At 41.1% G+C, this 16,820-nt stretch overlaps 1 protein-coding gene, 1 long non-coding RNA gene and 1 other non-coding gene across 10 annotated transcripts in view; 2 read left to right on the plus strand and 1 right to left on the minus strand.

Annotated features, from left to right (window-relative positions):
- Positions 1–16,820, plus strand: part of LOC147918287 (uncharacterized) — a 35,972-nt gene that overhangs the window by 5,133 nt on the left and 14,019 nt on the right. For 7 of the 8 annotated variants that reach the window (XR_015552321.1, XR_015552315.1, XR_015552310.1 and 4 more), the window contains exon 2: positions 1,870–1,911. This is a non-coding gene — a long non-coding RNA (uncharacterized LOC147918287). Of the gene's footprint in view, positions 1–1,869; positions 4,046–16,820 lie in introns of those variants that run through there. The other variant, XR_015552312.1, reaches the window with a different exon arrangement.
- The window catches only part of ZC3HAV1 (zinc finger CCCH-type containing, antiviral 1), a 62,049-nt gene continuing 46,327 nt past the window's right edge, over positions 1,099–16,820 (minus strand). The window contains exons 10-13 of the mRNA XM_004430825.3: positions 15,363–15,453; positions 14,421–14,551; positions 13,917–14,047; positions 1,099–5,571 (exon numbers count right to left, since the gene is read on the minus strand). Coding sequence (XP_004430882.1) covers positions 5,309–5,571; positions 13,917–14,047; positions 14,421–14,551; positions 15,363–15,453 — 616 coding nt within the window. The 3' untranslated portion in view covers positions 1,099–5,308. The remainder of the gene's footprint in view (positions 5,572–13,916; positions 14,048–14,420; positions 14,552–15,362; positions 15,454–16,820) is intronic.
- On the plus strand, positions 5,615–5,721 carry LOC147918288 (U6 spliceosomal RNA). Its single transcript, XR_015553521.1, has one exon. It is a non-coding gene; the product is annotated as a U6 spliceosomal RNA (small nuclear RNA).

Here is a 16,820-nt window from a genome sequence, read left to right on the forward strand (position 1 = left end):
AGTTTTGATTTATAGATTGATTATGGATTATTTGCATCAACAGTAGTTATCTTTATAGTAGCACAGGTATGACTATGAAATGGTTGCTATCTGGCTTTGCTTCCACCAAATGCTGGACTGAAGGGTTCCACCACAGAAATGAAACAATGGCAGATTTTCCCAGTTGTAGGACAAAAAGTTAAAACTTTAAATAACGTTTTCTCAAATGAACATTTCTGGAAAATTGAGAACCTGCTATGACAAACTAAAAAACCAAATAGAACAAATAACTAATTGGAAAAACTCAAATGTCTGCTCATGCTTGGTTTCAGAGCATTTTCATTTATTTGAACATGGATGCTTTGACAGCAACGGGTTGGCTATACATTGTTTTATTTATATTGAGGTCCAAATCAAATGGCATTTTTACCTTCACTTTATTTTATTTAATTTTATTTTTTAATTTTATTTATTTATTTTTCCCCCAAAGCCCCAGTAGATCATTGTATGTCATAGCTGCACATCCTTCTAGTTGCTGTATGTGGGACACGGCCTCAGCATGGCCAGAGAAGCGGTGCGTCGGTGCGCACCCGGGATCCGAACCCAGGCCGCCAGCAGCAGAGTGCACGCACTTAACCGCTAAGCCACGGGGCCGGCCCTTTACCTTCACTTTAATCAAATCTATACCGCCATATAGGGATTTTCCTCCTCTCTCTCTCTCTGCATCCAAAGCTTTGTGATTAAAAGAATGACTGGAGAAGGGCTTTTGAAGGAGTGACTGACAGGACAATTCTGCTGGTAACCATTTACATTTTTAGCTTTTGTGCCTCAGCCTGGCCCTGTTCCTACCCCTGGGACCAGAGAAAGAAAGGTGTGTTAGCAGCTTCCGGCCTCTCCTTCTCTAAGTCCCTAGACAAAAGATGTGCCAACCAATTGCAGGCTTCTCCATCACCACCACCCTGCCTTTCCCCAGCAGTGTGCTTAAAGGCTCCTCAGTCATTGAGTCCTGGAATGATAAAGCTGGAAGGGGAAAACACATCTTCTATCCCCCGTTGAATAAAATGGTGTCTGCAGCTGATCATCTTTTTGGAGATATCTAGAAATACAGCAAATAAAGGCAGCAGAGCAAAATTAATATTTATTTCTTTTTATTAGTCTCAAATTAAGCTTGAAGAATAAGAAATACAAGTCAACTACTGAATAGTTGAGCTTACTTTAATCAACAAAATTTGTCCAATTATCAACAAATCAAGCGCTTAGCCAAGTATCGGGTGTGGCACAGTGAACGAGACAGGCTGGCTTACATTCTAAGGTGGAAAGCAGACAGCTTCAAGTTGGATGGATGCTATAATGAACAAATGCAAGGCGCAAAGTATTTTAAAAACGGGTTTGGGAGGCACGCATCCGATCTAATCTAATCTACAGGAGGACTCCTTATGGAGGTAAAAGTAAGCTATTCTAAGGATGCTAGATATTAACTAAGTCAGTGGTTCTCACTGTGGTATTTGGAAATTGATGGGTTGTCAGTTTCATAATAACTGGGACTCTGACTGGTATTGAGTAGCTGCAGCCAGGGATAACAGATGTCCTGCAGCGTATGGGTTAGTCCCACACAATGAAGAATTATTCGGTACCCTATACGACTTTCTAATGTCCTGCTGGACATTTATGTAGGACCTACAGCTCACTTAAGAGAATATAAGTCATTTTTTCCTCTTAAGCAATCTGTAATTTCTCTTGTCCTATTATCCTTATTTCAATTAAGGTAACTTCGCTCTTTTCCTTATATACAGATAAGATATATGGGCTGTTAGGACTTACCCTAGTACTGGTCTTCATTCTAGTGTCACCCACACCTCTAACCTTTCATTTTCCTGTACTTCTTTACAGGAAGCAGCCTCTGATCGACTTTTAAATCCAAACCTATTCACTGTAAGTAGGAGTAAATATCTGTCTATTTCATGATGTCATATAGCGTAGTCATGCCTGAGCATTTACATATTGAAATTCATTTTATTTTCATTACAAATTTATTTCCTTCTGTTTCTCCATTACAATAGAGTTAGGGCATTAAATTGATTTTTTAAGAAACTCATGTGTGTAAGTAGATTGTATAATCTCTGAGTCATCTCAGGACAGCAAAGGGGATGTCACGAAATGTTAGTGCTCTGAAAAGGGTGACTAGATCTGATAGGGTTTGTGGTTGCCACCATAATTGGGGGTAGGAGAGGGTGCTACTGGCATTTCGTATGTGAGAGCCAAGTATGCAGAGCATCTTGCAATACGTTGGACAGTTCCTCACAATAAGGAATTATTCTGCACCCTATACGAATTTTGAATGTCTCACTAGACATTCATGTATGACCTACAGCTCGTCTGCAAAAATATATTATTTCCTCATTTTCTCCATTTCAACAATCTGTAGATTTTCTTGCATAGTATCTTTATTTCAGTTAAGGCTATTTCGTTCTTTCTTATAGAAATAAGTATTATCATATGCAAATAAGTCATTGTATCACTAGTTTTTATTCTGATGTCCACTTGTATGCTTGCTTTTTCATTTTACCATACTTCTTTGTACAAAATAGCTTCTGATCTCCTACCTTTTAAGTTCAAATTTATTCATTATAAGTAGGTGTAAACATCTGACTACTTAATTAGGTCTTCTAGTATAGTCGTGCCCAAGTTATGCACCTTTTATGTTAATTTTATTTAAATTTTAATTTACTTCTAAAATTGTGTTTAGGCCGAGTATACTACCACTGAATTGCATGTTGAATCCCTGCATAAAGTGATTGTTACAAAGTATTTGTCATTAAAAAAAAAAGCAGGAGTGTTAATTGAGAACTGCTGAGCTAGGTGAAAGGGGGTAGCAAAGACCTAAAGAAAGCCTGAGTGTGGGGCCAGCAGGGTGGCACAAGCGGTTAAGTGCGTGTGCTCCGCCGCGGCGGCCCGGGGTTCGCCGGCCGGATCCCGGGCGACCACTGACCCACCACTTGGTAAGCCATGCTGTGGCGGCGTCCCATATAAAGTAGACGAAGATGGGCACGGATGTTAGCCTAGGGCCAGTCTTCCTCAGCAAAAAGAGGAGGATTGGCATCAGATGTTAGCTCAGGGCTGGTCTTTCTCACACACACACAAAAAAAGCCAGAGTGGCTGGTGTGAAAGAAAATAAATGACAGAGGGTAGGGGAGGGAGAGATCATGGGGGACCATGATAATGATTTTGCACTTTATTCTAAAGGCATGATCAGATTTGTGTTTTGAAAGATTATTATTAAATAAAAATTTTTTTAAATATGACCATTCTTGTTGCTAAGTAAAGAACAACTTAGAAGGGGACAAAGAGATATTTAAGAGGGAAAACCGGACTTGGGAACAGCTTAGATGTGTAGGGGGGTGGGGAGAGGAAGGAGTCGAGGATCCCTTCTGGATTTCTGCTTCAGCAGATGTGTGGATGGTGACATCACTTACTTACATACAGAATCCTGGGGGAGGAACTGATTCATCTGAGGGAGGCAGATCGAGAGTTCCATTTTGGATATATTGAATTCGAGATGCCTATGAAATACCCAATTCGAGATGTCTAATGGGCAGTTGGATAGAGCTGGATAGACTGCATCTCTGCAATGTGAGGGTCAAGATCAGGAAATGGAAACTCCAAAACGGAAGCTACTATGAAAAAAATAAGTGAATGAGAGTAATGATTTGTGGCAGGCCTCCCAGAAAATAACCCTACCCTAAATAACCTCTATACCTTTGTTACTGCTGGGGCCCTTTAAGCCAAAGAGTTGTGGAGATCTTTGCACTAATCTAATCTGACAAATAGAAAATCAACTCTAGGGCCGGCTCTGTGGCTTAGCGGTTAAGTGCGCGCGCTCTGATGCTGGCGGCCCGGGTTCGGATCCCGGGAGCGCCCGGAGGCACCACTTCTCCGTCCAACGCGAGGCCGAGTCCCGCGTACAGCAACTAGAAGGATGTGAACCTATGACATACAACTATCTACTGGGGCTTTGGGGGGAAAAAGCTGAATAAATAAAATCTTAAAAAAAAAAAAAAAAAGAAAATCAACTCTAATGCTAATTAATTTTTATAACATGTCTGATGGAAGGAACTATAACAGGAAATTTTGGCGACTGGTACGGAATGTTGAAAAAAGGAAAACTGGAAGGAACAACCTGCCTCATAATAAGGAAGGAAATCTTGGTCCAGGCACCTTAATTGCTCTAAAAATTGATTGTACTACAATTCCCTACAATCCGTTATATTTAGAAAAAGAAGCCCCTTGCAGGTGCAAGGCCTATCTGGGGCATTGTTCTCTTTGTTCTGATTCTGTGCTCACCAGGAAACAAATCTCGCCTCCTTAGGGGGCCCATCCTTCAATAGGATGGCCCTGCTCCCAATTCCTTGGTGAACCTCATCTGCCGCAGCGAACGCCTACAATAAGACTTGGGTTTATCAGTCACGCTTGTGTGAATCTGGCTACTGCAACTCAGTCCCCCCAAAATACAGATACTTCATGAAAGTCTGACCTGAAAAAACCCTTTCTGTAATCATATTGATTAGAATATAAATGTCTACTTTGCCATAAAGAACCCAAATGGGGCAATTAACTCCAGTTGGTTGCTTCTCTCTGAGCCATCCCTGGGGGCTCTTTTTACTGCATTCTAGAAAGAGTCAACCTGGATGGAGTCCCCTAAATAAACGTAGAGATAAAGAAATGTGTGCCCCAAATCAGTTGCATCACAAAGGGACAGTACTACAGTTACGTCTGTAATGCTATTTAAATTACCTTTACTTTTTCCTCTAGTGTATTCTTAAACATTTTCCCCAAAACTTTCCATAGTCTTCCATCTAAAGCTGTACTATCTTATGTCCTTATTTCAAAAGGCAGTTTTAGATTTCTCTCAAACTTCCCAAATTAATTTTTTTTTTTCAGTTTAACCAAAACAAAACCATGCCATACAGTCGACTAAACGAGTAGTTGGGAGAGAAAGGTTGCTGCAATTACAGAAGTTTTAGAAATCAGTCTTCACCACGACAGTGGTCCCCAAACTTTATGACACGTTTGAATCCTCAGGGGATTATACCACCGCTGCCTGGCTCTCACCCCAGAAACAGGGACTTAGTTGGAAGGTGGTGCAATCTGGACAATGGAATTTTTTAAAGCTTCCCCGATGATTCAAATGTGCAGCAAAGTTTGGGAACCACTGATCTAAGGCATTGGATAACTGGGCGAGGAAATGTAAAAGTTCAACTACTGGGGCAATCTGGTTCCATAAGTGAACAGAGTGGTTATGGCATCCTTTACGATGCTGTATTCATCGTTTCTAACAAATCACGCAGGCTTTGTCTGTTTCGGTATATTCAATCACATATTCTGGATAAATCTGATCTTTCTGAAAGATGACAAAAACGGAAGGATTACAACTTGTATCCACACAGCTGTGATACGGTGGAGGAGGGCTTGTGTAACTTGCATTTCCTTCAATAAAATCTCCAACCAGAACTCGGGCTGCAAACATAACGATGTCCTTGGGGTCACCTGGGTAATTTTTATGGGAATTGATGGCATCTTTTGTGAAGTAATTTCCTAGAAATAATCAGAAAAAGAAAAAGGTTAAGAATTATTATAAGTGGTCACTTTGGCAGCACAAATATGAACATTGGAATGATACATAGAAGATTAGCATGGCCCCTGCGCAAGGATAATACGCAAATTCATGAAGCTTTCCATATTTAGAAAAAAAAAAAGAATTATTATAAATAAGGTATGTAGTTTATAAGATTCTTTACACATAATCAGATGATAGGCATTGACTAAGCATGTGTCAACAATGCCTTATGGATACTTATAAACTTTGTACTTAAAAAAATGTTTATTACACAAGTAAACTTGAATACGGTGTATAACCCTACTGAAATGACAGAACCATCTGCTACTGTGCGGGGCTCACAGTGATGGTGTGAGCCACTGGGTACCATGACCAAGTGTTGATATCACAGTGGCCCAATTTATGCAGCGTGAGTTGAATTGTAACTGATGAACCAAAGATACCGCAGCAGAGGCCATTTTATATTGTGTACATTTTAAGGAACAAAGATCATTTACTACTGATGGGAAGGTCCTAGAAAATGTGAAAGGGAGAGATGTAGCATAAGCAAGCAATTCACCCTGGCAGAGGAGCTTTTCAAAGACAGTTGATCCATCATCCTCAACTCTAAAACCTTTGATAATCACTGATGTTTCCATACTCAACAGATGAACAAGGATTTCCTGACAAATTAAAATTTCCTATTTTCATCATTGCCAGATGCTTTTCTGCCCTTTTAAAGGAAATGAGTATATATTTCAAATTCTACTTTTCTATCAAAATTTAATAAATCAAATGAATTTGCTGCATTTATGATAACAAATTTTTTTTTTAATTTTATTTATTTATTTTTTCCCCCAAAGCCCCAGTAGATAGTTGTACGTCATAGCTGCACATCCTTCTAGTTGCTGTATGTGGGACGCGGCCTCAACATGGCCGGAAAAGCGGTGAGTCGTGCGCGCCCGGGATCCAAACCCTGGCCGCCAGCAGCGGAGCGCACACACTTAACCGCTAAGCCACGGGGCCGGCCCAGTGATAACAAATATTTAATACATTTTTCATTTATTTTGTTTTTTTATTATTGACTTTTTTTATAATTAAGATGTTTGGATTCCAGAAATATTGCTCATCCTGAATAGGTCAGATACTGGATATTCTGGGTAAATGACGTTCAACTCTATTTAGAATAAAAAAATGAAAGACTACCTATGCTGACCTACCATTTCCAGTTCCCCTCTTCTTCCCAGACACAGTTAACGGCTTGGTAGGAATTCTCTCACACTGTTTCTATGCATTTATGTACATACATACACATATTCTGATATAGTTTTATGCTCATTTATTTGATCATAAATAGGATCATACTATATGAACCATTCTACAACTTTTTTCCACTTTAGTCCTAGAAATCTTGCTATGTCAGTACATCTAGCCCCACCTCATTCTTTTCAGTGGCTGCACAGGGTTTCACGTATGGATGTATCATCATTTATTTTACTCCTGGATTAATGAAAACATAGTTTGATTTCACTTTTTTGCTATTACCAACAACACTTCTAAATAAATGTTTCTAAAAACATCCTAGGAAGTGTACCTTTGAGAATCTGTGTGAGTATTTCTGTAGAACAGACTGCAAAACTATAATGGCTGAGTCAAAGAACATGAGCATACTAAATTTTGACAGATATTGCAAATTGTCCTCCAAAAGTGGTCCAAAAATTTTATCACCAACAATGAAGTGTTGTTTCTCCACATCCTTGCCAACATTGGATATTATCTATCCTTTTAATTTTTGTCAATACACTAGGCAAAAAAAAATTATCTGATTTTAATATGCATTTCCCTGAATACTAATGACACTGAGCATCTCTTCATGTGATTATTGGCATATTTCATATGCTTTTTCTCTGAACTGCTTTTTCATATCTTTTTTTTTCCTATTGTGTTGTTTGTCTTTTTCTTAGTGATGTGTGACCAAAACAAGCTTATATTCGGGAGACAGAAGGCCCATCAGGATCTTTTTATAGTCTTACAAAGTGGGCCAGTAGATAGTCGGAAAATGACCAGGACACAAACAAAAATCTTCCACCCACTGTATTTCTATTGTGCCACCCACTCCACCTCTGTGGTTGACAACGACTCTCCTTCCTAGCCAGTTCCAGCTCCTCAGTTATAACAGATGGACAATATCCAGACTGCTCTGCTAGAGCCTCTGCAAGCAAGGTGGGGGTAGAGGCTGTGCCTTCTTTATTTGTATTATTTCTCACTGTGACGGATACCCACTACATATTCTGTATCACACTACTCACCTCTCTACATCACAGTACAGTCGTGCCTCATTTCTTAAGTGTCTGCAAAGAGCCATTCCTTTTTTGCCACTTTCCAGAAATTCTAAACAATTTAAGCTAATTTTGGAAAGAAATCTTTCTACAGCATATACATCTCTCTATTTTTAAAATAGAACCAATTCATCTTACCTTTTCCTTTACTGATATGTCAGATGTAGATATTAATTCTGACATATAATGTTACAACATAGGGATGCCCTCTTGAGTTACTAGGGTGGATAGAGCCATTTACTCCTAAACCAATAGCCCCAGCATGAGAAAAAAATGTTAAGTTGTGTTTGTGTCTTGCAGATCATTTTTCCTCATTCCCCACTTAAAAGCTGTTAACTTTTTTTTTCTTGTGCTGCCTGCCTCTTTACTCCCACTCCACACTTGCTGGGCTGAGGAAAAAAACACTGTGTCTGAAATAAGACTAAATGGATTCTGATGTTATCCTCCCAAGGATAAACAGACATGATCTTCAGTATAGGAATTTTATGACAACAACCTGGGCTACTCATAACACAGTTGTTCACTCTTTCAGATTCGGAGTTACATTCCAGAAAGCTAACATTTCCAGATAAGTGAATTCCAGTTATGCACGTAAAATGTGTAAAGTAAATAGTATGGAGTTACTGGTAAAAATAGATTTGACTTAAAGCAAATGGAATTAAACCAATAGACAGGAATTTCATCCATATTTTTCTTCAGTGTGCATTTTAATTGCTTGATAAAGCCATAAAACCTATTTTCAACATTGAGATAGTTGTACATTTTTTTTTTGGTTTGTTTGTTTGCTGAGAAAGATTCACCCTGAGCTAACATCTGCTGCCAATCTTCCTCTTTTTTTTTTTTTGTACATGAGCCACCACCAGAGCATGGCCACTGACAGACGAGTGGTGTAGGTCCGTGCCTGGGAACCAAACCTGGGCTGCTGAAGCGGAGCATGCCGAACTTAACCACTAGGCCACCGAGGCTGGCCCTGTACATTGTTTTAATGGCACTGAGTTACTTTTATGCTTGCTCAATTAAATTTTTTTCTTTTTGTAAGAAAGTCTGGGTACTGATTTGATTATTTGATTATTTTTGTTTATCAGTGATAACTGAATGAAAGACTTGTGAAGTCAATGAAAAATGGTTCTTTATACAGGTATTATAGATCTTTAGAGAGTATCTTTATCATTCTCCATTTAGAAAAAAAGTAACTATTATCCTAAATAACTGGTGTTTTAAATGAAGCATCAGTTGTTTTTAAATCATTCTTATATAATCCAGAATCTACATTTGTTTAAATGATCCAACCCTAACACCCAACCTTGTAGCGCACTCTCCTAAGACCTGAGCTCTTGTTGGAAATACCCCTAACAGGGAATAAATCTCCCCTGAACCCCAACATCCTCTTCCTCCCTTCTGCCACAACCTGGATCTAGGGAACCTCATTTCTGGCCTGGACACTTGAAACAACCTCTTAACTGTTCTCTCTACCTGCAGTCTTGGTCCTGTCCACCCTTTTGACACAGCGCAGCCAGAGTCATCACGTCCCTCCCTTTCTAAAGGTATTGGGTGCTCTGCGGCTGTCCTCAGAACAAAGTCCATCCCCTTACCATAGCTTGCAAGGTCTTTCGGGACCTGACCCCAACCTACAGCTCCAGACCCATCTTTTGTCACTCCCGCCACACCTTAAATGTGCTGTGCTGGCCACAGCCTCCCCGGCCTTTGTCAATTTCTCGTCTTCATAAACACTATTCTCCCAACTTTTTTTTATTTTTACTTTTTTGCTTAGCTAGCTTTTGTTTGTCCTAAAGGTCACACTTAGACTTCATGATATGCTGCTTTTCTGCAATCTACTTTGATTCATTTTTTCATTCATTCAATATAATTGATGTAATGGGATAATACTGTCAAAAACATTGTGCTTTTTTTTTTTTTTTGCAATTCCTTATACATAACCATCTTTTATTTAGCCAGACACATTCTCTAGCCTCAGAGAGTTAGAATCATTAAACGTAATATATATATGGCTGGCCCCGTGGCTTAGCGGTTAAGTGCACGCGCTCCGCTGCTGGCGGCCCGGGTTCGGATCCTGGGCGCGCACTGACGCACCGCTTCTCCGGCCATGCTGAGGCCGCGTCCCACATACAGCAACTAGAAGGATGTGCAGCTATGACATACAACTATCTACTGGGGCTTTGGGGGGAAAAAATAAATAAATCAAATCTTTAAAAAAAAACCCAAAAAACGTAATATATAAGAAAAAAGAAAAAATCATGGTCAGCTTCTGATTTCCAAAATAGGATCTAGAAATGCATTGCAAAAAATAAGGGGATTTATTAACTAGAAAAAAACTGAATAAGACCGGGGGAAGAAACCTTCTCTAGATTGAGAGTCCAAAAGGGTCAAGTTGGCTCTGACTCAGTCATTCAGGGACCTTGGGCCCCACCATCCTGGGCCTGGGCCCGGAGGGTAGTAAGTGGCTGGAAGTCAGAGATGACAGAGGAGTCCAGTAGCAGAGGAAAGCCGGTGCCCCACCCACTTCCCATGTAGACCACCAACATTCCAATTCTCTGTAGCTTCCTACGGGTTTTCTACATAGACACTCATATAATCTTCAAAAATAACATTTTTGTTTCTTTCTTTCCATCTATTTAGCATCTTGAGGTACCTGGGTTGCAGAATCTTGAGAGATTTGATAGACATTGTGATGCCTGCTGCACTCTGGATCCTAAATATGTTCCCTGGTCTTATTTATTTATTTTTCCCCCAAAGCCCCAGTAGATAGTTGTATGTCATAGCTGTATATCCTTCTGGTTGCTATATGTGGGACGTGGCCTCAGCATGGCCAGAGAAGTGGTGCGTCGGTGCGCGCCCGGGATCCGAACCCAGGCCGCCAGCAGCGGAGCGCGCGCACTTAACCGCTAAGCCACGGGGCCGGCCCTGTTCCCTGGTCTTATATGCCCCCCGTCCAGCCTCTCGAATCCAGTCTATACCAGGACTGGTCCGTCTTTGCTTGGCTATCCCCAAACATGTGCTTCCTTTTCTAACTCACCTTGCTTCTACTTTTTATCCAAATCTGAGATTTTATAATCTCCTCTGACTATTAAGTTGGGTGGCTTTTACCTAACCACTGCAGTTCTTACCCTTGGTCCAGACTGATCAGCAGTTCTGGCTCAACTTCCCAGCTCTTACGAACTCTTAGTAACTTGTCTTCCACTATTATCCCCCATCTCCCATTAGGTGCCTGGTTTCCACCTCCAATTTAATCCCGCATCTCCCATTAGATGCCTGGTTTCCACCTCCAATTTAATCCCGCATCTCCCATTAGATGCCTGGTTTCCACCTCCAATTTAATCCCGCATCTCCCATTAGATGCCTGGTTTCCACCTCCAATTTATCAAGCTGTAGCCCGGAGCTCTTCTATCTTTCCAGGCATGTCTTAGGACCCCTTACACAGTCACACACTAAATTACGCAGATAACAGCCTAACCAGAGGGGCTTCCCACGTGCAACAGGGGGCTTTGTTCTCCCTCAGAGAGTAGCAGGATCTTTGAGATCTACCACTTGGCCTGTTTTAGGATAACTGCCTGACCTCTGTAAGATTATGGGCCCAGTGGTTCATATCAGTCTATCTAGCCAGTACTAACAACTAACAGCATCATGGGTGATGGGAATGGAAAGCCGACGTTAAAAATAAATACAAACAAAACAAAAACGCCTCCTAATTCTATGTAACAGGAGACAAGCCAAGTAGCAGGCTCACTCCCCGACCTTCACAAGGGAGGGTGGCCTGGGAAAAAAGGCAAAGTTCCTTGAGAAACACCTAGCCTGCCTGTGAGAACTGCGGACTACATCCTTGCCTCTTTCCTCCATGCTGCACAAAGGTGTTTTCTTGGCTGTCAACAACTCTCCCCTTTACCATGTTAAAGGAAAAACGATAGCAAGTGAGTAACACTATCCAACCATCAAAGTATATTTCAGAGGGTTTCAGTACCCTTCTGTTTACTAAAAAAGGAGAAACAGGGGCCAGCCCAATGGCGTGGTGGTTAAGTTCACCGGCTCCACTTCGGGAGCCCGGGATTTGCGGGTTCGGATCCCGGGTGTGGACCTACACACCGCTTATCAAGCCATGCTGTGGCAAGCGTCCCACATATAAAATAGAGGAAGATGGGCACAGATGTTAGCCCAGGGCCAATCTTCCTCACCAAAAAAGAGGAGGACTGGCAACAGATGTTAGCTCAGGACTAATCTTCCTCACCAAAAAAAAAAAAAAGGAGAAACAGACTAAGCACCCGTCACTATCAGAGCCAGTTATGGCCAAAAACTGGGAACATGTATAGTATACCATACTTCCATTTTCTAGGATGAGTATTTGAGTTTGACATAAGAGAGACTCATGAGAAACTGATGGTTTTAAATTTAACATGTTATATTTCACTCAAGATGGTTACCCTGCTTTCTCCAGACATTTCTATGTAAGTTTTAGTGATGCATTTAAACTTAAACTTAACGAAATTCTCATCAAGTCATTCCCCAGTGTAAAACCCTTCATTAGCTTCCCATGCCCTTAGGGTCAAGTCTAAACTCTTTACTGTGTGGCCATATCTTGCACCACTTGTTCCTCACTCTACACACTGCCTCTATGCAGCAGATGAACCCTACTATATGCCTTTTCATGGGCACACCTCTCCAGCCAGGTTAGGTGTCCAGAGGGCCTGTTCTTTTCATCTACAGCAGCCACACATTTGTAATCACTTAATTATGTGAAATAATTTGGGGGAGGGCCATGTCTAACTTGTTCACTACTGCGTCCCCAGGATCTAGCATATAGAAGGCACTCAAAATGTTGTGTTTTTTTGTTTTTTTTTTTTAAAGATTTTATTTATTCATTTTTTTCCCCCCAAAGCCCCAGTAGACAGTTGTATGTCATAGGTTCACATCCTTCTAGTTGCTGTACGTGGGACTCGGCCTCGCGTTGGACGGAGAAGTGGTGCCTTGGGGCGTGCCCGGGATCCGAACCCGGGCCGCCAGCATCAGAGCGTGTGCACTTAACCGCTAAGCCACGGAGCCGGCCCTCAAAATGTTGTTGACTGAATGATTGGCTTCTTGCTTTTTGGGGTGTATGGGAATTTAATCTTAGTTATATGAGTTGAGTCCACTTTGAAACTATGATAAACTATTACTTGTTCCCTTGAGATGAGCAATTCTTTGGATTTTGTCTTTGTTTTTAAGAGTTACATGAAGGAGTTTAGGAGCAAAAAGAAAGAGCCAAAAAGATTTTGTGTGTGGGCAGACCTGTGCTACTTCAGTCCCCAGGTGAATCAGCATGGCCTGAGATGGGGAGAGGCTTCTTCTCCCATCTTTAATTGGAAGCCATCAGTGGGGCCAGCCTGGTGGCGCAAGTGGTTAAGTGCACGCGCTCCGCTGCGGCGGCCTGGGGTTCGCCAGTTCAGATCCCAGGCGCACACCAATGCACTGCTTGGCAAGCCATGCTGTGGCGGCGTCTCATATAAAGTGGAGGAAGATGGGCACGGATGTTAGCCCAGGGCCAGTCTTCCTCAGCAAAAAAAAGAGGACGATTGGCAGATGTTAGCACAGGGCTGATCTCCTCAAAAAGGGGAAAAAAAAAAAAACAGAACCCATCAGTGGCAACAGAAGGCTACTTCAAATGACTTTGCAGGATGGACACAGTTCAGGAAGAGCCATAGCCAGAACTGAGCAGTAATGGTAGGCAATGGAGCCAACAGGTGGCCAGGTGGAATAGTTTGCAAGCATATATGAGACTCTTTGGTCTCTCCCCCGCAAAAAACAGGAGCAGGGCTAAGGTGCAGCAATCAAGTCCCAAGTCAATTTAGCACTCTACCTTGGGATTCAAGGTTAACATGAGCTTATTTTCTCTCCGTGACTGAGAAAACCTGGACATGCTGGTTAATGTGACACAATCACATACACCTCATAATAGAAGCATGGGTAGCACCTGTGTTGTGACTCGACTAGTTAGGCTTCTCTGTTCCAGCACAAACCTTGTCCATATTTGGTTTCAGAAGTTCCATGTAAGTTCCAGTCAAAATTATTCGCACAGATAGACTCTACATAAGCGCGACCCGTTGCATAAAATAGGATTTCTTCGTTTCTATTCATCTTCATTTTTTTCCTAAGAGACGAAACGTGAGACTTAACACTGAGAACATTCCTTTCCCACTCCAGTTAATAACATTAATCCCAACTAAAGTCTAATCGTCTTAAAATTTCATTCCACCAGCTTTCAGAATGGAGCTACTAATTGTAAGGCAACAAGTATAAAAACATAAATTTATGAAAACTTTTAAATGATAAACATGTGAAATCACTGAATTGTAAAAGTAAAGCTGAAAGAGAGAAGCTCGAGTTTACATAATAAAAAACAACTCCAGATTGAAGAAACTGTTGACTACTAAAATAAACCAGTGCATACAGATCTTGAAGGACAGATCTTAACTAATCGTTTCAAACTTTACGTAAAGAAACCTGATAATGTGGCCACCAACCTTTCAAAGGTATTCCAGAGCTTTATATTCCGGATCTTCTTTATCTTTTCAATCTTGAAATGTTTCATGGAAGCTTTAAAACGTTCACTTATTTCGGCATACCCTGGATACTGGTTACGAATCTCAAACAACTGAAAAATTTTAAAAGTATAGAAATGTGAAACAGGAAACATTAAAAGCACGAGAAGCCCACATGTGTGGCCCCCTATGCCATGGAGTATCCTCAGCAGGCCTCTGACAGCAGGTGGAATAAGCTGGCCTTAGGGCTTGCACATCTGGCAGTTCATTCCAATAATGAGCTAGATGGCACTGGGCCTGTCCGTTCAGGCTGACTGAAGGCTAACAAAGCATTATGCCTACAGGGAAAGGGAGGCCCCCCCCAAGGTGTCTGATTTAGTCCAGTGACCCAGCAAGCTCCTTGCCTACAGCTAGGGCTGGGGCAGAGGCACTGGAACGTGCCCAAGGAGCCCATGCAGAGCGGCCTGCACCCAAAGGTGGGTGGCTAAACGATGTGGAGGCTAAACAATCGAGGAAGAGTCTTGCCCCAACCAGGCCAGGTGATGAGGTGAACCACAATTTGTTTGACTCCCACAGAAACCTGCTTTTGAACTCCAACTAATGGACGAGTTTCTGAGTTCCAGTTTTCTCGTCTGTTAAGTAGAGAATCTAATATGTATCTCACAAGGTTGTGAGGATCTGCCCCAACAAGATCATGTGTGGCTGGACTCTGGAAACAATGAGGTGCCCTGTAGCGGGTAGCTGTTCTCTGGGAAAGTGACATGATCACCATTTAGATGTCTGCCTTTGAATCTTGATTCAAGAGTTCTGCAGAAGTCATTCATTCATTCATTCATTCATTCATTCAAATACACATATCTTGTAGCAAAGTATTTTTTTCCACCTTTAAACAATTCACTCACCAAAAAAGTAAAAACCAAGTACCTCATATCCATTCGAGGATGGGCAGCCCATGTCCAACTGAGGATGAAATGTCGAGGTTAAAGGCTCTAATTGGGTCTGCACTGGTCGACGGCTACAAATAAGAGAGAGTAAGAATTCACTTGGCTCCCTGGTCCACGCGTCCAAATGACTTTCTGTCCTTAACTTCCAGCCACTAAGCCAAGGTTTCTCAGAGAATCTTCTCTTTGGACTACATCCCTGAATATTGCTGGTATAGATGTACCAGTAATCATGCTATTAAAAAATGCAGTAATTATTCATAATTTGATAAACCAATTAGATGTTACTTTCCTATTGATTTAAAATGTGAAAGCATTGATTCTTTTTGATATTTCTGCTCGACCTTCAAAGGTCCTAATGTGTTAGCATTAAGTAAGTGTGTCTTACAGCTTCTTTGTCAAATGATAAACATTTAAGTCTATTAGGGGTATGGGGAAAGAATTTTGTCTTTCCTGTTGAACTGTATTTCAGGGTAACCATACATTTTGGGGTTCTCTACATGACCCCTCCACTAACAAGTACATAAGGGTTTATTGTACAGTTTTCTCTAGTTTGTTTGAAATTTTCCATAATGAAAAAATTGAATTTAAAAATTGCTTTAAGGAAAATAACTCTTTAAAGATCCTCTTTTGTAAAATGAAGATTCTTTTGGAATGAGAGAGATTGGCTCCAATTTATCTGTATTTTAAGCTCAGATTTCTATACTGGATTTGTATAGTGCAGAGAAGATTAAATTAATGTGTGTTAAGGTGCCCACCAACAATCAAGCGTGCTAGAGCTCATTTCTCTTCAGACTGTTCAGCATATACTCATAGCCCTTACTCCATCTTAAAGCAAGTGGGTCTCCTCTGGGCTAGTAAAAGCAGGATTAAAGATGGTTCTCGACATGACCTCCCACTACCATGGTTTTCTCAATTCATTTTATTCGTTCACTCAGTTAGCTATCTATTTAGTATCACTATATACCATTTATTATGCAAAATATTTCAAAAGCTTTGAGAAGCTGATAATTACAGAAGGTGGGGAAGAGTGGGAGGGCTCTTCTAGGGGAGACGGTTATGCAAATAACTGTATTACAAGGTAGAATGGGGTAAGTATGATAAGGGACTTACGAAGTGTTATTGGAGGGCCAATGAGAGGATTGGAGGACAGTCTCAAGTAAGGTTTGTATGGGAAAAGTGGCATTTGAGCTGGGCCATGAAAGATGCTGGATTCATATAAGTGATGGAGAGGAAGGTTCCCCAAGAAGGGGCAGAGCAAATGGAAAAAGCATAAGGCAACTGTGACATATGTAAATTATTGAGACAGACAATGAACTGACTACATGAGATATTTGGAAATGCCACAAACCAATTTCTTCCCTTGTAAATATATGTGCACAGAAAGAACCATCCAGCTCAAAGTCAAGAAGGTATACAGTCTGGGCCGGCCCTGTGGCTT

This window comes from Ceratotherium simum, chromosome 1, assembly GCF_057802395.1.
Source record: "Ceratotherium simum simum isolate JZ-2026a chromosome 1, ASM5780239v1, whole genome shotgun sequence".
Taxonomy (NCBI): Eukaryota; Metazoa; Chordata; class Mammalia; order Perissodactyla; family Rhinocerotidae; genus Ceratotherium; species Ceratotherium simum.